This window comes from Giraffa tippelskirchi, chromosome 10 (genome assembly GCF_054371585.1).
Source record: "Giraffa tippelskirchi isolate mGirTip1 chromosome 10, T2T-mGirTip1v1.2.pri, whole genome shotgun sequence".
Taxonomy (NCBI): domain Eukaryota; kingdom Metazoa; phylum Chordata; class Mammalia; order Artiodactyla; family Giraffidae; genus Giraffa; species Giraffa tippelskirchi.
The window spans coordinates 59,784,441-59,811,105 of NC_137284.1; the positions used below are offsets into that span (position 1 = coordinate 59,784,441).

General features: G+C 39.1%; 1 protein-coding gene across 16 annotated transcripts in view; it reads left to right on the forward strand.

The window, feature by feature from the left end:
- The first annotated feature begins 5,109 nt into the window (after positions 1-5,109).
- PPP1R9A (protein phosphatase 1 regulatory subunit 9A) overlaps positions 5,110-26,665 on the forward strand; it is a 362,524-nt gene continuing 340,968 nt past the window's right edge. For 9 of the 16 annotated variants that reach the window (XR_014066087.1, XR_014066088.1, XR_014066090.1 and 6 more), the window contains exons 1-2: positions 5,749-5,933; positions 7,697-9,307. Coding sequence is in view for 13 of the 16 variants with exons in the window: in XM_081531507.1 (XP_081387633.1) it covers positions 7,913-9,307 (1,395 nt within the window). In the remaining 3 variants the exon portion in view is untranslated. Of the gene's footprint in view, positions 5,490-5,748; positions 6,391-7,696; positions 9,308-26,665 lie in introns of those variants that run through there. The other 7 variants (XM_081531506.1, XM_081531511.1, XM_081531513.1 and 4 more) reach the window with 2 other exon arrangements.

A 26,665-nucleotide genomic window follows, 5' to 3' on the forward strand; every position in this document is an offset into this window, starting at 1 on the left:
TTTTTTAATTGGAGGATAATTGCTTTACAATATCTTTGCTGTCTGTTATACATCAACATGAATCAGCCTTAGGCATACACACATCCCCTCCCTCTTGAACCTCCCCCTCACCTCCCACTCCACCCCACCCCTCTAGGTTGTCACAGAGCACCGGTTTGAGCTCACTGCATCATACAGCAAATTCCCACGGACTATCCATTTTACATATGGTAAAGTATACATTTCAATGCTACTCTCCCAATTCATCTCACCCTCTCCTTCCCCAACTGCGTCCACAAGTCTGTTCTCTATATCTGCATCTCCATTTCTACTCTACACACAGTCTCATTAGTACCATCCCTCTAGATTCCACACATATGCATTAATATATGATACTGGCTTTTCTCTTTCTGACTTACTTTTATATAATAGGCAGGTTCATCCACCTCATTAGAACTGACTCAAATGCATTTCTTCTTATGGTTGAGTAAGATTCCATTGTATATCCGTACCACAACTTCTTTACACATTCATCTGTCGATGGATGTCTAGTTTGCTTCCATGTCCTAGCTACTGTAAACAGTGCTGCAATGAACACTGGGGTACATGTGCGTTTTTCAATTATGGTTTTCTCAGGATACATGATCAGTATTGGGATTGCTGGGCTCAAATTCTTCCAGAAAATTGCAGGGAAGGGAAAATTCCCAAACTCATTCTACAAGGCCACCAGCACCCTGATACCAACAACAGATAATTATTAAAGTAGAATTTAACAGTACTTTGCTCAGCTGTACAAAAATCAAGAGCAGGATTCAGACAGAAGATTTTACAGAATGAACCAAAATGATGATATGATTTTCAATGGCATGCTCAAACCATGAATGTAGGTGGAAATTCATGCTGAATCATTATCAATTTATTTAGGCAGAAATGATAACTTAAAGATTACAAAATCCATTTATGGATTTAAGCTTAATTTTATAACTAGCTTGACAAAATCAGAGATTACAGATATCGCTGATGTATTCTGAATGTAAGCCTGGGACTCTATCACGATTTTAGAGAAATATATTTTACTGCTACAATGAAGTATGTGTGAAATATTGTAAGACTAAAAAATAACAAACAGTTTTTACCCTTAAACAGGGATGGTTATTTTAAAAGATGGACCTCTAAGATACAAGATATCAACATTTGCATCTGAAGATGACAAAGCACTCTGATATTTACAAACGTAAAATAAGCAGTTATAACTAAACTTTTTGTAAACAAGTGACTCATTACTGTCAACATACTTTTCTTATTAATACTGGTACAGAAACAACAGTATGAGTAAAGTATCATTTTATGCTAGAGTTATGGGTAAAACCAGGGCTTCCCGGGGGCACTAATGGTAAAGAACCCACCTGCCAATGCAGGGGACCCGACTCAGGTTTCCCTGGGTCAGGAAGATACCCTGGATAGGATCGGAATTGCTCTTCCCTTACTTTGCCTATTTCATAAAAAAATTATTCTAGGACTTCCCTGGTGGGACGGTGGATAAGAATCTGCCTGCTAATGCAAGGAACACAGGTTTGATCCCTGATCCAGCCTGCATGCCCTAGAGCCTGCATTGCGCAACTATTGAGCCTGCAGGCTGCAGCTAATGAAGCCTGTATGCCTAGAGCCTGAGCTCTGAAGTAAATGAAGCCACTACAATGAGAACTCCAGGTGCTGCAGCGAAGAGTAGCCCTAGCTTGCTGCAACTAGAGAAAGCCCTCACGCAGCAACGAAGGCCCAGCACAGTTAAAAAAATAATAAATAAGTAAATAAAAATTATTCTAGAGACCTCCATGTTTGTTCTATTCTTTTCTCTCCCTTGATGAACTTCTGGTAACACATCATCAGCCAGGTGCCTTCATGCTATAAATCAAGGAGTGATGAGCTGTTTCAGACTCAGCCTAGTCAATTTTCTCATTTTAAAATTTGATTCAGACTTGATTTAGGCTTAATTTCACAATTACACCCAATATTTCACTTTCACATATGAATAATTTAATTATTTGAATAGATACTCAGAATATCCATTATGAAAACTGAAAAAATACATTGATAAAACCCCTAAAACAAGGTAGAATACATTTTGTACTTTTTATTGTACTAATCAATGGTCCTTTCTTCTTCTTCTTCTTTCTTATTTATTATTGGTTACAAAGGAAATAACAGCCCACAATATTCTACATGATTTGTAAAACAAATCACATATGAAAATCAAAATTCTCATCTTCCCCAAATATATTGCATTTTGGATGTCTTGTATGTCAGTACTAAACTTCACCTAACACTGACCAGGGATTCCCTGGTGGCTCAGTGGTAAGGAATCTGCCTACAGTGCAGGAGAAACAGGAGATGTGAGTTTGAGCCCTGGATCAGGAAGATCCCCTGGAGAAGGAAATGGCAACCCACTCCAGTATTCCTGTTTGGGAAATCCCAGGGACAGAGGAGCCTGGTGGGCTACAGTCCGTGGGGTCAAGAAAAAGTCAGACCGGACTTAGCTACTAAACAACAACACTGCCCCAGTCCCTTTCCAATTAGAACATGAAAAATTTATGACCTCTTATCCCCTTCACATTAATGATCTATTGAACTAAGTTTTGACCATTATAAAGTCAATATACTTTTCCTAATTTACAGAAGCTCAAATGTTGTCTATGACAGCGCCATTCAATAGAAATTTCTGTGATGAAAATGTTTTGTATTTATACTGTTCAATAGGGTAGCCACCAGCCACATGTAGTTACTGAGTCTTTCAAATGTGGCTAGTGGGACTAAGGAACTTAATTTTATTACTTATTTTTTTTAAATGTTAATTTTTATTTATTTATTTATTTTTGGCTTTACCAGGTATTTGTTGCTGCCCGGGCTTTTCTTTAGTTGTGGAGAGGGGGGTTACTCTCTATAGCAAGAGTTTCTCACTGCAGTGACTTCTCTTGTTGTGGAGCACAGGCTTTAGGGCTGGGAGGCTTCAGGAGTTGCGGCCCCTGGGCTTTGGAGCACAGGCTCAGTAGTGGCGCATGGCTTTAGCTGCCTCAAGGCATGTGGGATCTTCCCAGATCAGGGATTGAACCTGTGTCTCTTGTGTCAGCAGGCAGATTCTTTACCACTGAGCCTCCAGGGAAGCCCAGAACTTAATTTCAAATTGTATATGATTTAAGTTAAATAACCACATGTATTGGATTAGCTAGTAGTGGTCTAGTAGTCCCTTCAAACATTCAGATAAGTGTTAGAAATGGAAGGTGGATAATGGGCAAGCCAGGAATCTAAAATTATGTTTTAAAAGCTCTGTCATTCATCGCTTCACTATGAATTTTTCCAGAAGGTTCATATTAAAAAAAAAAAAATGAAACCCAAACCAACCGAATTCTTTAGGCTGCTTTTCTGCATGAATCATTTTTTTGTAAAGAGGTGTAAGACTGGTTTTGTTGCCAACTCTGCCCCCTCATCTACAGATAGAACTCAGTGATTAGGTTCCTGCATTTATTTAAGTTATTATCCTAAAAAACATGGTTTCCATACTGCAAATAAATGACAGGAACTTTTCCACTCATTTACCCCAGACAGCACAAATGTTCTTTCCAAAAGTGGAGACTAGAACCACAGCCCCCTCACATTGCCTGTTACATCTGTTTATGCTTATAGAAGTGACATCCACGTCGTAGACAGAGAATGCCAATTCCTTGGGAAAGCACCCAGAATTTGGTGAGGCTTGAAGAAAAGAAAAAAACCTCCACTGTTCAAAATAAGAGATACTTAGAATTGAGTAGCGACAAAGCTCTTTTGAAATTGAGAAAAGATTTTGCTTCAAGAGTATATAGATTCTGTGTACAAACTGGCCGGAGTTCATATTAGCTATAATCACTTTCTAGTGATAAAGCTGTGTGTGCTCAGTCATTCAGTTGTGTCTGACTCTTTGCAGCCTCATGGACTGCAGCCTGTCAGGCTCCTCTGCCCATGGAATTTTCCAGGCAAGAATACTGGAGTGGGGTGCCATTTCCTTCTCCAGGGGATCTTTCCGACTCAGGGATCGAACCCTGTTCTCCTGCATTGCAGGCAGAATCTTTACCACTGTGCCACCTGGGAAGCCCTAGTGAGAAAGCAGTAGGTAAGTTACAAAACCTAAACCTGTTTATCCATCTGTAAAAATGCAGGTAATAATGTTTCCCTTGGAAAAACTCATGTAAGGCTTTGAAATGGACAAAAAGGTTATTGAGTGTCCTTTCAATGGAATGCTGGATGTTATTACAGCAGTGGTCACCAATCTTTTTGGAACCAGGGACCTATTTAGTGGAAGACAATATTTCCAGGAACTGGATTGAGGGTAATGGTTTCAGGATGATTTAAATGCATTATGTTTATTGTGCACTTTATTTCTATTATTATTACTTCAGCTCCACCTCAGATCATCAGACATTAATTAGATCCCAGAGAGAGGCTGGGGACCCCTGGGATTCTTCATGGTTCTACAGTACTTTGCACCTTTGCCTGCCTTTGACTATACTTTTTACCATTCTATAATCCCTAGAAACGTAAGGATACTGTAAATGGTTCTTATCTGTAGAAATACAAAATCATTTTGTTCCTTAAGAGACACAGTTGATTACTACCCTGTATAGGAGATAATGCAAAACATCACATTTTAGTGCCTTATTAACCAGTTTTGCCTCTTTTCTGATTTTCCATTAAGTTTTGTTGTTCACATTGTCATTTGGACGGGTTATATCTTGATGTTCCCTCCCTAATTGATGAGTCAAATAACATTTTTGACACATCTTCATTTTACATTTCTATTAAGAGTATATTTTTACTTCTTGAAAAATTATCCTTAAAAGTTTCTACTCCATGGTTTTGTTTTGTTTTTTTTTTTTTTTTAGGATTGGTTTAAAGGTCTTTATTGACAGTTATGATAGATTTCATATTTTGCAGGAAGGCTGTAACACTTCCTGGATTTTTGATGGGGAAAGGAGGGGGTACTGAGCATTTATAAAAGAGGTGGGGGGTTTGGGCGGGGGGAGTCTGAAAAACTCTTTCCTGACAAGAAAGCCAGAAGAGTTCCTCCTCTCTCTCTTTTTAGCAGTGGCGCCTTAAGGTCAAGGTGGGTGTTAGGTGAAGCGCAGTGGCCTAAGTGGCGGCCATTCTGGATCTGGGCCTAGGTATTGGCCTTCCAGGCCAGGAGCGTTGCCCAGGGTTTTAGATGCCCTGGGGTCATGGAGTTAACTGCAGACTCTGTGGGATGGGGCCTCAATTACTCAGTTCTCACGGAACCAAGACCCGAGCCGAAGGGCAGGCCTTGCCCCAAGTCTGAGGGGCTCTTCGCCCACGGCGCGGGGTTGGGGGGGGTGGGGCGGCCTCGCCGCGGGCCGGTGCTTTTCGCCCTCCGTTGGCCGCCAGAGGCTCCCTCTCTCTCCCTCTCCTGGGATTTTGCTGCCGGGCTCCCTCTTTCTGCGGCCCTAGAGTTAATCCCATCAGCCGAGGTGAGGCACCTGTTACCCCGGGCCTTCCTCACCCCCGCGGCCTCTCCCTCATTCCACCTCAGCTCCGCGGCCGGCCAAACGGCCCGGCGCGGGCGGTCGCACGTGGACGAAGCCCCTGCCCTGGCCGGGACCCCCGCCCCAGGCAGGCCCGGGGGTGCGAATGCCTCGGGGCCCGGGCCGCCGCCCGCCCGCCATGGCGTTGGGGAGTGCAGCGCTCCTCTCCAGGCCGCCGTCCACGGGCCGGGCGCGCGTGGGGGCCGCGGCGCGAGTGGAAGCGGCCGCTGCAGCCGCCCTCCGCGCTGCGCCGTGAGGAGCGGGTGGAGGGGCGGCAAACGGGCCGGCGCCGAGCCGAGTTGCGGCCACCGCGGGGCGGGGGGCGTCTCGGAGGAGGGGGTGGGAGCCACGGCCGCCTGACCCTCCCCGTTGGCGGCGGCTCCGGCTCGGGTAAGGGGGAGGCTGTGCGCCGGGCGAGGAGTTGGGGAGGGTGGAGGTGAGGAGGAAAAAATCGGGATGTACAAAGGCTGAGTTGCAGGCTGAGGGTGGGGGTGGGTTGCGGTTGGGGAGCGATAGGTTGAGGATCAGAGGCATTATCAGTGGGATCTATTGTTTCCTGGCACTCTGAGACGAAAAACAAAGGGATTTATTAGCATTACCCTGTAATTTTTTCCTTTTTTTTTTTTTTTTAATGTGGCTGGGGAGCTCGGCTTTCCCCGAGCCACGCCGGCATCCGCCTGGCAGCCGCCGGGAGCCGCAGCCAATGTGTTAGGACTTCAGGTGCTTCTTGGCACAAAGCTAGTCCGCGACCTCCTACCATAGCGCTTGGCGTCACCTGCTCTCCCGGCCCTGCCCTGCCCGGGGCCGAGGGATTGCGTCCCGAACCAGGGAATCGGCTGCCTCTCAAGTTGGTGTTATTTATGTTTGTCTTTTGTGAGGGCAGGTTTTGAATCCCCCGGCGGCCCCATCGCCCCCGCCCCCGCCTCTTCGGGTTTGGAATAGGCGGGGGCGGGAGTGGGGTGTGAGGGTGAGGGTGGGGGTGGGAGTGGGGGTGGGGGGTAGAGAGTGTGAAGGCTTAAACAAATGTCAGGGTAGAAGGAGATTGTCGATGCCTGACAGAAAAACAGCCACCACACTCTGAAGCCTTTCTTGTTTGTCTGCATGGGCCATGCATGCGTGCTGGGCCAGGAGTCGAGTTTGGTTGGAGACGGTTTCAATGAAAGTGTGTGCTTCCTCATCTGATGGTGCGTGCGGGTGATAGGGCTTGGCCTAATATTGAAACAAAACAAAACAAAAACAAAAGGAAAAATCTTTAGAACTACAGTGTCTGCTCCACAGCGGATCTTGAAGTATTTGCTTGCTGGCATATTGATGTAAAATCCAGCTGTGGGCTAGAGGAAACCGGCCAGCATGCATTGCGTTGTATTCTGAGCTTGTAGTAAGTTAGAGGCAAGTGTAATAAACAAATCAGGGCTGTGAAAAGAGGTTTCATGGTCTGTTTACCTTCTGATCGTCACGTTCTCATACACTGATTCCCATGATACTGTATATCCCACTCTATAATTAATAGTGTTCACTCTTAGGAAACTTCCAAATATTTGATATGGTTCTGAACTTGGAGTGAAATTTACTGCCATTTAAGAACGTTATTGTGCTTGTTTTGGCCTGAAATTGCACTAGGGTTGCTTTGGGGATGCTGTAGAGGAGAATCTCGGACCAGAAAGAATGGAATAAGCCGCTGTAGGCATGTTTTGGAGTTTGTAAACATAGATTCTGAACTTTTAATTATGCTTATACAGAAAGAATAAGTTATACCTGATGTGGGGAATCTCAAGAGAATTTCATTTTTCTGGATAGTTTGATGATTTCTTAAAGATCTGGGGACTGCTGGTTTCTTTTAAGGTCATTCACAAAACCAACCAAAACTTGGGCTAAAGTATTGCTTTCAAGTGTACTTATGTGTCAGTTGTATGTGTGTGTGTGTGTGTGATTTTGGTGTGTGTGGGGGTCCTCAAGTTATGTTTGAAACAGTTTTGTTACCCAAGGTTGATCAGAGTTATAACTTTTAAATTCTTGGCTTTGAAGTTTCCAGTTCAATAAGTAATTTCTTAGTTGACATGTGGCTAAGCCACCTTGAAAAATGTATTAATAGTTGACTAAGCATAAATTCAAATAAGTAAATGAATTCAGAAATTCATTCTTTTCTGTTACAGATGAACCTGTAGTCTTGCTTTGAAAAAGCCATTTTGTGTAACTCTTGACTGAATAATTTCCTAATACACCTGTTGGGAGGATCACTGACACAGTATGCCATTTGAGAGGTACTTTTTCTTGACCAGATACTGGTGATTAGAGAAGAGAGGTGTTTTGTTTTTTTGGTTTTTTTTCCTGATCATTATGAACATTGGCTTTTCACCCCTGAAGTAAAAATGTTGAAAACTGAGTCTTCGGGTGAACGTACCACGCTCAGAAGTGCCTCTCCTCACAGGAATGCATATAGAACTGAGTTCCAGGCATTGAAAAGTACCTTTGACAAACCCAAGTCAGATGGGGAACAAAAAACAAAAGAAGGTGAGGGCTCCCAGCAGAGCAGGGGGAGGAAATATGGCTCCAATGTCAACAGAATTAAAAACCTATTTATGCAGATGGGTATGGAACCCAGTGAGAATGCCGCAGTCATTGCCAAAACAAGGGGCAAAGGTGGACCTTCATCCCCTCAGAGGCGAATGAAGCCCAAAGAATTTCTGGAAAAAACAGATGGCTCGGTTGTTAAGTTGGAGTCCTCTGTTTCAGAACGAATTAGTAGATTTGACACAATGTACGATGGCCCTTCATATTCTAAGTTCACAGAAACTCGCAAGATGTTTGAGAGAAGTGTGCATGAGTCAGGACAAAACAACCGCTATTCCCCAAAGAAGGAGAAAGCTGGAGGGAGTGAACCTCAGGACGAATGGGGTGGTTCCAAGTCCAACCGAGGCAGTACTGATTCCTTGGACAGTCTTAGCTCCCGGACCGAGGCTGTCTCCCCAACTGTGAGTCAACTGAGTGCAGTATTTGAGAACACCAATTCCCCCAGTGCCATCATTTCCGAGAAGGCTGAGAACAACGAATACTCAGTGACTGGACATTATCCCCTGAATTTACCATCTGTTACTGTTACAAATCTTGACACCTTTGGCCACCTTAAGGATTCTAATTCTTGGTCTCCTCCAAGCAAGCACAGTGACGATGCAGAGGATGCTCAGAAGAGTAGCACAAGCCCAGGACTAGAGGTGGCTTCGAAAAGTACCTCTCTAGCTTCTGTGCCTAGTGAAGAGGCGCAGCAGAGCAAGGCAGCCGAGGACCCCACATCTAACCAAGAGGCTCCCGACAGAACTGACAAAGACATCCCTGAAGAACCTGGTGCTGAAAGCAAGGCAGTGCCAGAGTTTGAAATCCCTTCACCACAGAACGAACCTTCAGAAGACGCAGAAGCTCGTTTGGTTGAGAGTGAGGCAGCAATGCAACAGAAGAGAGAACTTGCGGGTGGTGATTTCACCTCTGCTGATGTATCTAGGTTCACTTGTGAAAAGGAGGTATTTGAAGAGCCACATCATTTTGGGAGCTCCCATGTTTACATGCACAGTGACTATAATGTATATAGGGTGAGATCCAGGTATAATTCAGACTGGGGAGAGACAGGCACTGAACAGGAGGAGCAGGAAGATAGTGATGAAAACAATTACTGTCAACCTGATTTGGAATACTCAGAGATCGTTGGATTGCCAGAAGAAGAAGACATCCCGGCAAATAGGAAAATTAAGTTTAGTAGTGCTCCAATTAAGGTAAGTATATTTTCTTAGTTTGTCTTTGGAGTTTTTTTTCCCCCCTAAGTTTTTTTCTTAGTATTTGGGCCTAACTGTATGTAGACTAGGACTGACAAGTGTAAAAACTACCAGGTTGTTGATATACACATGTTGTCTGGTGATTTTAAGAGTTTGGAATTTTGAGAGCTATTTCTAGATGTGCTTTGTAGTTGTGTAAACAGCAATATTGAAGTTGAAGAAGTTTGGGGATTGTGAGATACATACCAGTGGACTGGAGTATGAATAATATGAACCCTGAAAACCAGGAGTGTTAGCTTGAAAGAGAATTACATCTTTAACTAGTTTTACTTGAAATTATCCATAAATAATAAAATTATCCAAATGTAAACCCTGTAGGATTTGAGGTATCATGTACAAAGGTAGAGTTATGATAACCTTGAAATAATATTCTTTATTTACTTGCTTAAAAAAATCTGAGTTATCCCTTACTTAAGTGTAAGTAGATTGTGAGGAATGCTGGAACTTTTTTTTTTTGTACTGCTCCTTGGTAGTGCATGTTTGATTCGTGGAAATATGTTAGCGGACTTAACTACTTAAATTGGAAAGCTATGACTCTAAATAGCTTTGAGCTCAGAATTTGTTATATGGCTTTAAAATGGAATTGTTTGAAAGGATGTTAAATTGATTTGCCATTCATGGATTTATTTTTACCTCTTAAAAACTGGATAAATGCCAATTGAATTCAGATACTCTATTCTAATGACTTCACTTAGTTAACATTTGGAATAGAAGAATAGCACAAAAATACATCCGCAGCAGGTGGTGAAACATTATTAGCTGATAATGGCAGTGGGGCAGGAGATGTTTGGTTGAGTATCAGCATCTCCTGGAGTGCTTTTTCAAAGAGTCCTTTCCCATCAGCTGAGTCCCAAGGTGCTGGCATGCCCTCCTAGGGGAATCTGGAGGGCTGTGGTGGCAGAGTATGTAGTCTGCAACCACTTTCTAGGGACTTTTAGGTCACACAGTGTGTGTAGATGATAGATTTGGAATTAGATATGTTATTTTCTTAAATTTTCTCCTCAAAATCTAAAGCCACTGTCTATTGTTATTTCCATCTTGTAAAACTTTCATAGAAGACTGTAAGATATGTTATTTACATAACAAAGATAAATATGACCTTTCTGTAACTGTGAAATTCTTTCTTGAAATAAGCTAATAATCAGTGAAATTATTTACTGGTGTTAACAGGCAAACTTGCCTTTCAGTAGTGTAAAGCAAAGTTTTGGGTCAGAATGGGCCATGTCAAGTTAAACTATGTTTGAAATAACTTCTAGAGCTATGAATCTAGTTTCTAAGGAAGCTAAATTTTTTTGCTGCTCTTTCCCACCTCCCTTTGTCATTCTCTCCCCTACCCCAAGTTGTAGGCATTCTCTTTAGAGGTCCCTTTCCCTCAGGCCGGTCCAGCCAGCTCCTAAATTTCATCGTTCAAGTCCCCTTTGCAAGTGCTCTCATTTGAGCATCATCTTTCTACCCCTTAGGAAGAAAGCAACAAGATTAAATTGTTACATAGCCAGCAAGGCAGGAATAACTGAAATGAACTCTTCAAGGAGTTTGTTAAAACCAGTGACCAACTCCCTAATGGGGAATAGCAGCTTATTAAAATTTATCAACCCAAATGGAGCACCAGCCTTGTGTTTGGGTCCTATGCTGCACAAAACATAACTGCAGTTACCGGTTTAATGGATTTTAAGGGATTTATCATTGAAACTTGGATGTTCATACGTGAACAAACCAGGATTTAGGGTATGATATTTTCAAATTGAAGTCATTTTTTTTTCTACCATTGCTTATAACAATAAGCATTTCGCCTCTTAATTTTCACATTAAAGACTGTATGTCACATAACAAGGAATGGAATAGAGTACATATGTTTAACGCTTTCCATTAAGAACATGGATCAAGCATCAGATTTGTGAAAGATAACATGCTGCATTTTAGTGGGCAGTTAACTGTACTAGTTGGAGTGGATTAAGTTTGCAAACAGAAGATCCATTCTTAGCCCTTTGTAATGAATAAGACAATTACTCTTTTCTTGTTCCCATTGTTTAACATGTAAGTGGATTCACTTGGAAATCTTGAGAGCTACTTTTCCACTGGTGGTGGTGATGATGGTAGTGTTTAGATTATTCTCCAATTAAGATATTTGCCTCAGAGAGTGGTAATAATGTTTATTGAAAGCTTGTCAGATGTCTACTCTCATGCTGTTAGCTGCAGAGGACACAAAAATCTATAAGGTTACCTCTTTCTCTATGAGCTTGTGGAGTCAATTCTTAAACACATGGCATTTAAAACCCATGAAACACAGTGTAAAGACCTGTGCTGAAGTGTCTGATGTCCTTTGAGTACTTTAACCGTTCTTGGCTATACTAAATGTGTGGCATGAACAGTATTCGATAGGTCATTTGGAAGGGGATACACTCAGCCATTCTCCATGGGTGTTTCCTTATTCTTTTTATAAATATTTCTTTATTGGAATGGGAAGTTATATGCTTTCTAACATAAATCTTTTCCTTTGAAATGTAAACACATTCCCTGTTTCAGAAGTAATAGCAAGCATATTCCTTACAGAAATGATCTTCAGAACTTGTACATTCTTTTCCCAATCCTCTCATCTTATTCTTCACTAAACATTCTCAACACTTTTGGCCTCTTGTTTTAGAACTTGTTTATGACCTTTATGTGTGTGACAGTGTCCAGTTTCTACTTCTGTAGATGTTTTAAATTGATATTTCCCTAAGATGTCTTAATCTGGACCTAGAAAAATGTCAAAATAATAGCTGATCTTTCCTGTGTATGTATATCCTTTATGTATAATTGTTGAAATTTTAGAAATGATCAGATTGTTTCTTAATGGATAGATTAATGTGCTTCATTGTGTCATGGAAAATTAGAATGAAATTAATAATAGAATATAAAATCTAACTTTGGGGTATGGAATGAAGGGAGTGTTATGAAGATATGCTGATTTAAGATATGGAATTATACCTTCATTCTCAAGAATTTCTCAGAATCAAGGAGTTGAATTAAATTTGTCTTAGGTAAATCAAAGAAAGGGTGATATTTAACTCTTTTTTTTTAATTATTTAAGAACATTTATTGAGTCCTTACTATGTGTCAGGAACAGTGAAATATAATAAATACGTAAAATTACCAGAGCTGATGAAGTCAGGAACCAGTGGCCGGTGGGAAGTATACAGCCCATTAAGGTCATTCTGCTCAACTCTGTTCTTGGATAATCTAAGATCATCGCTGCAATCTTGTTAAGAAAGTCATGACCCTTTCTCTGTTTCTGGTAGTCTTAGGTCCTTCAGATTGGTGTTCTTGAAACATAGTGTATCGGAAAAAGTGTATTTTTGTAATTCCCAGCAAGACAAAAATGCTGGATTAGTGTTGAGATACATTATGCTGTACTTTTCTGTGTGTTTTCTCAAGTTGCGTGGAGTTTTACAAAGCTGGAGTTGAACGAGAGTCACCAATGGCAGCAGTGTTGCTCTAAGCCTTACATGATAGTTGTTGAAAATGGATTTCTTAGCATTTGCTACCTGTTTTGGGGCTGTGAGTTATTGTCAGGGGGGTACATGAGGCCTTTTATTCAGGATGGTGTTCTGAGCTTAGTTCTGACAACCAAATTTCTGTCTTGGTGCAGTTTTCTTTAACAGTCCCGCTCAGTGCTTCTAAACTTGAATTTGCATTATCAATCACTCAGGGACCTTTTGAAATGCATATTTCTTTTTCAGTAGATGTTTTGTAGGAAATTACGGTGATGCAGTAGTTAGCTTCCCAGTACACTACCAGCTATCCCAGAGGTAGGGAATAGACAGGCTCAGCCACCAAATTAAAATGCTTGAATCATACGATTTATCAAGTCAGTTTAAAACACAGCCAGAAGCAAGAGGAAAACCATGCGGGTTGGTGAGGAGAGGGGCGGTAAGTTAACGAGCTTAAGGTACAAAGGAGATTGAAAGGAAGGACCCGAGTCCTTTCACTTTTTTGTACCTGAGTCCTGGGTACACAAAATTCATGTGTCCTGTCCCTCTCTCTCTCACATCAGCCTTTCCCACTGACGATGTACACGCTTGTGAGGACTAGAGTTGAGTAAGAACTCTGCACAGACTCGTGATGCCCTGGGCATCTTGCTTCCTGGGATACATACTTGCTGAATCGAAGAGAGTGGGGACAAGTACACTTAGATACAGGTGCTGATGAGCCATGGGTGCTATTTGCATTTCTTGGTGAGAGCACCTGAGGGTCCAGAATAGCCTCATACTGAAAGTCCTCACTGGAATGCTGATATGGAGATGGCATAGCTGTCAGTCCAGAGATGGCATGATAATGGCTTGGTCTTGCCATCCCTTTCTATTTTGGAATATCTTACAGGTTACTAACTTCCATAATTTTAACATATCTTGTGACTTTTCTCTTGGTCTTACAAGCTCTCATTACTGTGCTTAACTAAGTCACTGAGTGTTAGCTTACTACCATCAGTGATGATAACTTCTTAAGAGTTTCATCCAATCCATTTATTTTCTTGACCTTTATAAACAGAATTTAATATTCCCAAGCAATACTGCAAACTCTGACAATAGTAGGTCTGGGGTGAAATTTTGCATTTCTAACAAGCTCTCAGATTGGTGCCGATGCTGCTGATCACCAGACCACTATTTGGAATATGATTTTGAAGTATAATCTTCTGGCTTCTGAATGGGGCTTGTAACAAAATTTGCTCTTCAGATGGGTCTGCTGTAGCTGCTTGTATGGAAAAATATTCTTTGAAGCTGAAACAGGTGTAAAGTTGTTTCTGGATGCCAAAGTAGATTATGATCTCTAAATTCATAAGGAGTTTGGGTCATTAAAAAGTCATATTTTCGACTCTGTGTGGTCTAAATTTTTAATTATAGAAGGACAGGAGGAGGAAGTTCTTGACAGACTCAGAAATTCCATTTCTCTCATCCTTTTGGAAGCCTAAATTTAAAAGCTTCTAGGGAGAGTATAAGAATCATCATTTTGTATAGCATGCTTTTATTCGGATAGCATTCAAACTGAGCTTCCTTTTAAAATTTGGTGTTTTATAAATTATGGTTTATAACCAGGCAAATATGTCAAATGTTTTAATGTGCTGTGTGAAATCAAATAATGAATAGTTATTGAGTGACCCCTTTTCTAATACTGCATATGTGTATACTAATACCTTTTGCCCTCCACTGAAATTTGGTCATTTAATATTTAAATGAGGTTCTTTTCTACAGCAGCCTATTACAGATGTTTGCAGAAATTTATTTGTAGTAGAAAGATTTAAAGTTTCTTGCTTTTTGTGTCAACAATATTTTTTGTTCCCCTCTAAATTTCCTCACAAAGGTGCTCGTTATTGTGGTAATGAACTTTAAAGAAAAAAGGCTGAATTTGAGGAAAATAACTTTCTATTATGTCATCCATCCATTGTTTACTTTATTAACCTAGTCACATGCCCGTTAGCAGTAATTTGATTTAAATCTCTTCTGCATTAGATTTTTTTCTAACATCTTCTTCACCTAAAAAAGAAAAAAGACTTCAGAATTTCTATAGAAAAACACAATTATATACAGGATAAATTCTGTATAAGCAAATCAACTGTTATGTTTAGTTCTGAATATCACTTCTTCATTTTTGTGCTATTATCTAATTTACTAAATATTTTTTCTTAATTTCCTATGCTCTTCATTTTGAATCTTTCATTTTTGTTCTTTTGCTTCATTATAGTCTTTGGTTTTCATTTTGAATAGAAAAAAAAAGTAACTTTTCAAGTAATGCTTCACATTTTTTCTTTCTGGTCACTTTAAAAAATTACCCTGCTTCTAATCTCTTCATCTTGGTTTGTGACATAGAAACTTAAAGATGAAAAATACTTAAGGGTAATCTAGTGTAATTTCCTACTCACTTTAGTTAGCCCTTCAATAGCATATTGCTGACAGATGATCATTCAGCTTCTGCCTGAATAATTCCACTTATGGGGGGTTTAATATTTTGCAAGGCAAAAGGAAAGTTAGAAGGAGGGACATGCTGTGTGTGTGTGTGTGTGTGTGTGTGTGTGTGTGTGTGTGTGCGTGCTCATATATTTGTTTATTTTCATTTATCTTTAACTTGCAGTTTTTTATTGAGATCAAATTTAAATAACATCAGATTCACCATATTCAAGTGTACAATTTAGTGGTTTTCAGTATATTCACGATGTTGTGGAGCCAGCACTATTATCTAATTCCGGAATATTTCCATCACCCTAGAAAGAAACCCTGTGTCTGTTAGCAGTCATTCCCAATTCCCTTTCTTCCCACATCTTTTGGCAAACACTAATCTACTGTCTGTCTCTATGGATTTGCGTCTTCTGGACATTTCATATAAATGGGATCAAGGGCGTGCTTTTTAAAGAGAAATGTTGGAGATGCAGTGAGCATGTCTTGAGCTTTGTTAAAATTTAGGATACCATGTGGGAAGCAGACTATAGGAAGGTCTAGAGGGCAAGGATAAAGGACTTTATGGATGGTGACATGGTCTCAAGATGAAGTGACGGGATGTGGGGGCCACAAATGTTGCCTACCTATTAACGCAGTTTCATGGAGAGAAAGAAGACAGGAAGCTGAGATAACAGCAGGATACAGAAAGGAATGAGGATATTTGTTAACTGAGGAAAAATAGTGTATGGGGCAAAGAGGATGGTCAGAATCACTGCCTAACTTGGGACATTGCACTTTTCTTCATGTAATCTGAAATTGCCGTTGATGAAGCTAAGTGATTGCTTCAGCACAGGGTATCTTTAAAGGCACAGAAGTGCTGATGCCAATTTTCATCTTTACATTGGTCTTTTCTAGCATGAAGAGACTCTTGTCATTTTTCCCATGATCTGATTTATTTCCATCCTACTGCTCTTATGTTCTTGCTTCTATTATTCTTTTATGTTGATTGGAATTGTTCATGGACGAACTTCACTCTGTATTTTAAAACTTCTCCTCCTTCAATATTTCAATATAGATTTTATATACCATTCTGACTATTACCTCTATAAATCATGTATGAGGTAAGTCATTTTGGGCAGGCACTTAATTTATTGCACATTGTCAACTAAAGTATATTATATACATCACTCTTAAATATTACTAACTGATAATGAGAGTAACACCAAACGTTTCTTTCTTTTTTTTTTTTTAAGCTAGCGTTGTACACTGTTTATTTGGCTATGCTGGGTCTTCATTGCACAAGCTTTTCCCTAGTTGCAGCAAGTGGGGGCTACTCTTGCTCAGCTTCTCTTGTTGCAGAGCACAGGCTACTAGGGTGTGTGGGCTTCAGTAGTTGAGGCACATGGGCTTAGTTGCTCTGAGGCATGGAGGACCTTCCTGGACCAGGAATCTAACGTGTGTCTCCTGCATTAGCAGGCAGATCCTTTACCACTAGGCCACCAGGGAAGCCCCCAAAACTTTCTTGATATTCTGTAAAGTTGGACAAGTCTGCGTCTTGAAGCTTTGGTTTTCTTATGTGTAATTGAGGCTGTCTTACTCGTAATTTATCACTAGAATCTCTTCTCAGCTTTAACCTCTTGTTATCTTGACTGTATTTTAAACGTATTTGTACAGTATCATTGCCATAAATATTTGTGCTATTATTTCAAAGGGAAAAATTTGAACGTCTTTGTTGAAATGTCAAAATGAAGTCATGTTAAATTACTCTTGAGAGTGTTATTTATACTATAGATTGTAGTTAAAAACTTTAAGATGATTAAAAGATTAAACCCAAGGGAGTACATTTTGATAGAGTCACTTTTAGAGCAACTCGACTTTTGGAAGTATGGCTTGAACTATATATTAGAACACCTTGCTGAGGAGCCTAAGAATAAAGAAATGTTTTGTAATATAGTTGCTGACATGTTAATTGCTTTACTCACTTTTGTTCTGGAAATAGCTTCACAGCACAGTTCAGCATGATTGAGATATTGATAATTTTTTGCATGATTCCCAATTTTTTAGCCTAACTTGCTCTTTCTCATGTGCCAATCCTTACAAAAATGACAATGAAAAGGCAGAGTATAAAGATATTTGGAAATTTTATTTTTATTTATTTAAGAATATTTATTTGTTTGGCTGTGCTGGATCTTAGTTGCAGCTTGTGGGATCTTCAGACTTCCTTAAGACCTGCCAGACCTTAATGAACTCGTAGGTTCAGCATGTGGCATCTAGTTCCCTGACCAGGGATCGAACCTGGGCCCCCTGTGTTGGTAGCTTGGAGTCTTAGCCCCTCGACCACCAGGGGCATCCCTGGAAATTTTATATTTTAGGAGGAGCAAAGTCTTGTTGCTTGTTTAATATATTCCAGAAGGATTAAAAAAAAGCACTTGTAGAGTTAAAACTATTTCACATATATTTATATGTGAAGAAAAGTGGTTTTAAATGGACCGGCTGATAGACATGTTAGCCTCCTCCTCTCTCTTTTTAAGTCAGATAATGAATGAGTTTTATTCTGGAGAAAGCTAATCTTCCACATTATTTTCTATGCCAGCTGAAATACGGTGGGCTCGGTTGGGGCACATAGTGGTTGACAAAGGGTCAGGAAAATAAACAGAGCAGTGACCGTGGTAGCTGCCTGGGGAGGCCCAGGCTTGCAGAGTAGGGCTTCGGTGTTTCTCCCTGACGCTCTAGGGTTGGCATGACTCTGAGAAGCTGTGTGGCTGTGTGCCTCGAGGCTGTCACTCTTCAGTGAGGTACTCCTTTCTGTTTCCTCCACTTCAGATCTCTTCTCCAAATATTGCTTTTTATTCCTCTTCTTTCAAACAATATGAAAGGGATAGAACTTTGTGGAGGGTACATTCATATTGGAAAATATGTCTAATCTTGATATAAAGATTTTAAATAATACTTAAGGTCAAAGGTGCCTATTTTGAAAAGTTTTCCTTCACTGTAAGGGACCTCCATAGAGAAGGGAGAAGAACAGGTTTATTGGTTAGTTTTTAAGGTCCACTTGTGAGTCAGTGCTGTATTGATGGATTCTTTTTACTCAGCACTTGTTTCAGATAGAATGGATGTGCCAAGTTGTTTTGTAAGAAACAGACATAAATTCACACTTTTCGTTATGAATCAGCTATTGTAGTTTTTAAAAAGCACCTGTTCCTGGAGCTACAACTACTCTGTATACAATAAATAAGGAACAGGGATATATTGTATAGCACAGAGAAATATGGCTATTATTTTGTAATAGCTTTAAATGAAGCACAATCTATAAATTATTAAATCACTGTGTTGTACATGTAAAACTAATGGAATATTGTAAATGAACTACACTTCAATAAAAAAAAAAATTAAAAGAAACCAATCCTTACAGGAAAGACAAAACTTACTCTAGGGTGTTTGACTATCACCTTGTATACCAGTATGTGAAATGTAAGAGTTATTATTTTTTGGCCGCATCACGTGGTGTGCAGGATCTTAGTTCCCCGACTAGGGATTGAATCCATATTCCCTGCAGTAGAAGCGCAGAGTCCTAACCACTGGACCATCAGGAAATTCCCAGAACGTAATTATTTTTAAAAGTTTATTCTGTAGGTGGAATACTAAAATGCAGTAATTTAAGTTGTGCATCAGTTTTATTTTGGCCACTCCACGGACAAAGCATGCGGGATCTTAGCTCCCGGATCAGGAATCGAACCTGTGCCCCCTTCAGTGGAAGCACAGTGTCTTAGTCACTGGACTGCCAAGGGGAAGTCCGTAGGCTAAGGATTCTAGATAGTTTTGCATCAGTTTTAATATATGAATGCCAGAGCACACGTTTCCTCTTAGAAATTTTAAGATTGAGCACTGAACGTTAAAACAAACACACAAACAAGTCTCATGAAAAATAAAAGCTGGGTGAGAAATGAAAATTGATGATATAATAGAGGAAGAGGAATGTAAGAATGATGATAACATAGATCAGGTCTTTGTTGACTTTTGATACATGTGCACAACACATGTTATTTTGTTTCAATGTTAAATTAACATTGGAAGGGAATTAACTCTATATATAATTTTTTTGTCAGCATCTTGAATTATCTATGATTATTTATTTAGGATAGATTCCTAAAATACTTTAAAGCTGTTGATACACACAGTCTGAATTATTATTCAGAAGAATTTTATTAGTATATAATTAGCATTGCATTGGAATGTTTTTCTCATGATTCCTGGTGTTATATGTATGCTTTATAGTTTTCAGCTTGTTAGGTTTCTCATAATTTCTATGTATTATATTGACTTATTGGTGAGGTTGAATGTTTTCATCTATTTACAGGCATTTTTTTGGATATGAGTTCTGAGTATTATTTATTGCCTTTTTGTCAGTGATTATTAGTAATAGTCAAAGTGTTTATCAAAGTGTTGTCTTTGGTAGAAAGTTAAAAGAACTCAGATATTCAATTAATAGTGGAATGGTTATAGTATAATAAGATAAAGCTGTTATAAATCTTGTTTTCTATTTTTTTTAAAAAAAAATATGTATTTATTTAACTGGTCTTAGTTGTGGCATGTGAAATCTAGTTCCCTTACCAGGAATCAAACACCAGCCCTCTGCATTGGGAGCTCACAGTTGTAGCCTTTGGACCACCAGGGAAGTCCATAAAATTTTTGAAAATGAGAAATATTTTGCAGTATGCAATACTGTGGAGTAAAAAGACTAGTTAAATATTTAATATGCATTTTTATCACAATTTTAATTTTAAAACTGAAAGACTGAAGAAAGCCTAAAAATACATACAGCATAATGTTAATGCTAGTAATTTCTGGATATAGAAAATAAAGGTTATGTTTATAAAACTATTTTAATTTTTCTAGATTTACTAAATTCTCTACAATGATCATATATTATTTTAATTATATAAAAAATGGGGGACGCATTTGGAACGATCAACAGTAACAACTATGTTTTTTATTCTTTTGGCCATACTACATGATGTGCAGGATCTTAGTTCCCTGACCAAGGATTGAACCCACACCCCCTGCAGTGGAAGTGCGGAGTCTTGACCACTGGACCTCCAAGGAAGTCCCTAACAACTCTGAAGTTGACAGAAACATGAAAAATTACTGTCAGAGAGGAATTCTAATAATTAATTTTTTAATGGAATTTCTTTGGAGGTTAATATGTCACAGAACAAAATTTTGGAGTATAAATTTATGGAAAACTGAGGAGAGGTATTGGGTTTACGAAAATGGGTGAACTTTTGACAGTTGAATTCATTAAGGGCATACTTTCTAATCCTTGGTAAAATTGATCCCATATTTGTGGCTAAGCTTGTAAGCATTATGTGGGGCAGGACTTCCTAATGAATTTTAAATTGTGAGGATAATATTTGCATAGGTTTTAGGTATTTCCTTTTCAGTTGCTGTTGTGTGTGTTATATCCCAATGTGTTACTTAAAATGTGGGCATATATTCTGTATCTGAAGTGAAAAATATTTTGATGCGTAGTTTTACTCAAAACAATAAGTATTTGTTTAAAGAAAGCCTAACAATTTTCCCATAAGAGATCATGTCTTTTCTTTTGAATTTGTTAAATTCGTGAACCTTAACAGGCTTTGTCTTTCAGAAGCTGAGAACAGAGATGTTAAGTTTAGTATCTTGTCTACATGTAATCTTATGAAAACACTTGGATGCAGTCAGTTAAAAATGGGATTTTGTGTCCTAGGTCTCTACAGCATCTTTTGAATATGTTTTCTAAAATGCCAGCCAATATGTAGTTTCTTCTTCTTATTCTTTTAAGAAATATATATTTATTTGCTTGGTTGTGCCGGGCCTTAAAGTGGTTGTGGCGTGCGGAATCTTCGATCTTCCTTGCAGCATGAAGGATCTTCAGTTGCAGCATGTGGGATCTACTTCCGTAACCAAGGATCAATCCTGGGCTCCCTGCATTGGATGTGCAGAGTCTTAGCCACTGAAAGGGAAGTCCCTTTTCTTGACAAAAGCTTTAGGTGAAAAGATTGATTGGATATATGATTAGAGTATATGGTAGTATATAATATTTTTAGTTAGAGTCTAAAGATCAGTTACCCTCAAGCACTGGATAGTGTTGCACCTGTGAAAAGCTTTGGTAGACAATGCTGAAGTAAATAAATGGTGAGAAAAATATCTGGGGGAGATGGCAGAGTTTTCTGAAATCAGAAGTTAAAGTGTTGTTTTTGCCTAATTAGATCAAATGATAAATCATACAGTTTTGAGCAATTCCAGCATTTTATAAATTCTGGTGAAGTCCTTTAAATTGCCTTACTGTGTAATCTGGTGCTGTGTTATCTTTTTTTATTAGGTGTACTTAAACCATACTGTGATATGGCTAATAAATTCTATTTGTATTTTATTGAACACTGAGTTTATAATAGTACTACTTACATATGTATTATGTACATAATTATAAGTATTATTTAAAGGAAAGAATGCAGCATTATTAGGTATTCAGTCAAGTTTGAGGTGAGACTTGTGTTTTTCCACTGGGGACTGTGTTGCTTGTGGAATTTTTATATTGCTGGTTCTGTCTCTGAATAATGAGTTCTGTGAATAACATGTTTAAGAGCTCTCAAGAGATTGCTCCACTTTGCAAAGGTAGCAATTAGAAGTTTTAGTTTGAAGTTACTTGGGTTTGGCACTTATTGTTTTGTGAAATTCTTACCATTAATCTAGAAATGAATCATTGACTGAGTTGATCCCTGTCACTGGAGGATGGTGGAAATAAGCTATAAATATTGATACAAAATACTTTCAAAGTTGTGGTTTTTCCATATCTTGTGTTTAATGTTTAGGTGATGTATTTGTCAGGGTTCTCCAGAGAAACAGAACCAGTATAATGTATGCGTGTGTTTAAGTGTGTGTGTGTGTGTGTGTGTGTGTGTGTGTGTGTGTGTAGATAGATATCAAGAAAGAAAGAGAAAGGTAGAAGTAGAGATGTTTAAGGATTTGGCTCACGTGATTATGGAGGCTGGCAAGTCTAAGATCTGCAGGGTGGGCTGGAGACCCGGGGAAGAACTGATTTTCTTAAGAATTTAAGTCTAAAAGCTGACAAGCTGGAGACCTAGAGAAGCACTCAAGCTCGATACTCAGGGTTTAAGTTCAGAGGCTGTCTGTTGGCGAATTTCTTTTTGCCTAGTGGAAGTCAGTCTTTTGTTCTATTTAGGCCTTCAACTGTTTGGATAAGGCTCACCCACTTTATGGAGGGCAAGCTAGCTGCTTTACTCAAAGTCAACCAATTTAAATATGTGTGTGCTCAGTCGTGTCTGACTTTTTGTGACCCCATAGACTGTAGTCCACTGGACTGCTCTGTCCATGGAATTTTTCATGCAAGAATACTGGAGTGGGTTGTCATTTCCTAGGATCCAGGGATTGAACCCAAGTCTCTTGCATCTCCTGCATTGGCAAGTAGATTCTTTACCACCAGCGCCACCTGGGAAGCCCAACTTAATGATAGTCTCAATCAAAAATATCCTTGCAGAAATGTCCAGAATAATGTTTCACCAAGTACCTGCGTACCATGGCCCAGCCAAGTTGACACATAAATTAACTGTCATGGTCAGGTTTTATTATTTGATTATTTCCTCTGAAGCTGTTTCAGGGGAAAAAAATCTTCAATTTCTCCACATATCTTAGTGGAAGAGTTGTTCTGCCCCTGTCATTCTTAGAAAACTTACCAAAGGGGTTCTCCCTCTTGGGGCAATATGTAGGAGTATTAGGAATAGTAGGAGTACTAGTAGAAAAAAGTACTAGTATTAGTAGGAAAAAGAACACGTGTTTTGGAATCAGACCTGAATTCGGATCCTGCTGACATATGATCTTCTTTAGAATGTTTGTTTCAACTTTAAAGATAGGGACTTTGTTTTATGGTTGTCTAGCACTGTCATACTGTCTGGCACATAGTAGGCACATAATCAGCGTTAGTAACCTTTGATGTCCATCACTGGTACTCCTTATCACTTTCCTGTTCACTCTCCCCACATATGAAGGTCCAGATTGGGATGATGGGATGATATTTGTAGATGAACAATGATTGTATAATTTATTTACAGGTAAAACCCTTCAAGTCAGCAGTGATAAATGAAAGCTGAGTGATTCTGTTACAGACTGTAATCTTTTCTGGCCCCTGCTCTGGCTTGCTGATGTTGTGCTCTCTTTCATTTGGAAAATCTCAATCTATCCCCTGGTGAGATAATGACAGTTTATAAGTAACTAGAAATAGTCATTAAAGTATGGTTGCATGAGACATGGCTGTGAAAGTTGAGAGGGGAAAGTATTCATTTTGCTTTAACTTTATTTCTGCTTTGAGTGATTGCCCAAGCTTGTAATTAGTTGCAAGATAATATAAAACTTGAGGTTCCATATAAAAATTGTAAAGCTACTTATTTGGAAATTGAGTTAATTTGCCACAGCATTGGTAGCTTAAGTATGTAAACATATCTATTTTTCTTCATGAAAATTATTGAAAATTTAATTGAAGAAGGCAGTTGAATTATTTCTTATAATTTAGCCTCTTTCCCACCTTTTATATCCTGACCTGTTTCTTAAAATGTGATTTCTTTTGTACTTTTCAGTGATGAGAGAGGAATTCCCTTTTTGGATCACTTCTATTCCCACCCCCTTGATACTGATTTTAGAAATGTTCTTGGTTTTAATTCCAGACCTAAGTTATAATTTTGTAATTATTTTGGTAGCCAGTTATCTCATTCTCTGATCAAGTTCTTACTGTGTAAGATTTTTATTTATCCACAAAACAGTTTTGCATTTTTCTCAGTGCTTTTAAGTAATTAGTAACAAACTGCATGAGGACAAATAATCCAAGGTCTTCAAATCATATTTGTTATGCCATTTTATTAGTTATTTGTATATTTTTCCATGAATTATATTATGTGGAAGCTGTCTAACCATTGTTGTCAGGCTAAAATATGAAATAGCTTTGCTTATTCTTGTAAATTTGTTTATGTACAAAACGTGTATCGTTTTCCCCAGGCAGAAATAGCTTTTAATGGCACTCTAAGGAAGAGAATAGCTGAGCTGATTTCTGCATTTTCTTTTTAAATAAAAATGCAATAACCATTTTTTAGGGTTTATGTGCATTTCTGGAGACACAAAAATGTTCTGTGAAAATTACCTTTTAATGCTAGTTCAGTTCAGTTCAGTTGCTTAGTCGTGTCCAACTCTTTGCGACCCCATGAACCGCAGCATGCCAGGCCTCCCTGTCCATCACCAACTCCCGGAGTTTATCCAAACTCATGTCCATTGAGTTGGTGATGCCATCTAACCATCTCATCCTCTGTCGTCCCCTTCTCCTGCCCTCAATCTTTCCCAACATCAGGGTCTTTTCAAATGAGTCAGCTCTTCGCATCAGTTGGCCAAAATATTGGAATTTCAGCTCCAACATAAGTCCTTTCAATGAACACCCAGGACTGACCTCCTTTAGGATAGACTGGTTGGATCTCCTTGCAGTCCAAGGGACTCTCAAGAGTCTTCTCCAACATCACAGTTCAAAAGCATCAATTCTTCGGCGCTCAGCTTTCTTTATAGTCCAACTCGCACATCCATACATGACTACTGGAAAAACGATAGCCTTGACTAGACGGACCTTTGTTGACAAAGTAATGTCTCTGCTTTTTAATATGCTGTCTAGGTTGGTTATAACTTTCCTTCTAAAGAGTAAACGTCTTTTAATTTCATGGCTACAATCACTGTCTGCAGTGATTTTGGAGCCCCCAAAAATAAAGTCTGTCAGTTTCCGCTGTTTCCCCATCTATTTGCCATGAGGTGATGGGACTGGATGCCATGAGCTTGGTTTTCTGAATGTTGAGCTTTAAGCCAACTTTTTCACTCTCCTCTTTCACTTTCATCAAGAAGCTCTCTAGTTCTTCCTCACTTTCTGCCATAAGGGTGGTGTCATCTGCATATCTGAGGTTATTGATATTTCTCCCTGCAATCTTGATTCCAGCTTGTGCTTCATCCAGCCCAGCATGTCTCATGATGTACTCTGCATATAAGTTAATTAAGCAAGGTGACAATATACAGCCTTGACGTACTCCTTTTCCCATTTGGAACCAGTCTGTTGTTCCATGTCATGTTATTAAAATTGAGAGTTCATCATGTTATATGAATGAATTGAGCTAGTATGTCAAATATTATGTTGTTACTGGTGATAATATTCTTTGAGATTAATATGATTACGGCATTCTATAATTACTATTGTGAGCATAAGTCAAGGTTAAGAAATCACTTATCATTCAACTGTTTATAAATACCTGTTTATGCTGCAGCTGTTTGCAGAAGGATTTTATTCTGAATTGTTTGGTAACAGTCAACAAAAATTATTGAATATGCTTAATATGTTTTGAGCTTGGACTCCGCCGTGTGGTTGTTATGGTAAATAAGATAAGCCCTTGCTCCTCAAGACATTTATAGTCTTGTGACGGAGATAGAGAAGAAAACATTGAATGATATGATAACGTATATAGCTATGTACAGAAGACAGCCATATATTATTTATTGTCCAAATGTGATTCTTTCCAGAATAGAAAAGGAGTAATAATTACACATATTTGAGAAGTGGAATAGTCTGAGATGTATGTTTTTCTTTTAAATAAGAGAATAGACCATTGCATAATCTTCTTTGTATTATACAATGTCTAGGGAGACCATATACTTTCTTATCAAACTGGGACACTTTAATAATGAAATGAGTGTTGTCTATACTTATATGGAGACAACAGGCATAACCTAGGACTGACCTAAGGCAACCAGTATACATTGTCACCTACATATAACAGGGTGCAGAGGTGCTGCCAAGCCAGGGTGTCTGCCTTCTTGAGGAAGAGTAGCATAAGGGAGAGATTTTTAGAGGAAGTGATGATACTTGACACTCTAAAGATGACTAACAATTAAAATTGGGACCTCCTTAAAGCTCAACGTTCAGAAAACTAAGATCATGGCATCTGGTCCCATCACTTCATGGGAAATAGATGGGGAAACAGTGGAAACAGTGTCAGACTTTATTTTTTTGGGTTCCAGACTCACTGCTGATGGTGACTGCAGCCATGAAATTAAAAGACGCTTACTCCTTGGAAGGAAGGTTATGGCCAACCTAGATAGCATATTTAAAAGCAGAGACATTACTTTGCCAACAAAAGTCCGTCTAGTCAAGGCTATGGTTTTTCCAGTGGTCATGTATGGATGTGAGAGTTGGACGGTGAAGAAAGCTGAGCGCCGCAGAATTGATGCTTTTGAACTGTGGTGTTGGAGAAGACTCTTGGGAGTCCCTTGGACTGCAAGGAGATCCAATCAATCCATCCTAAAAGAGATCAATCCT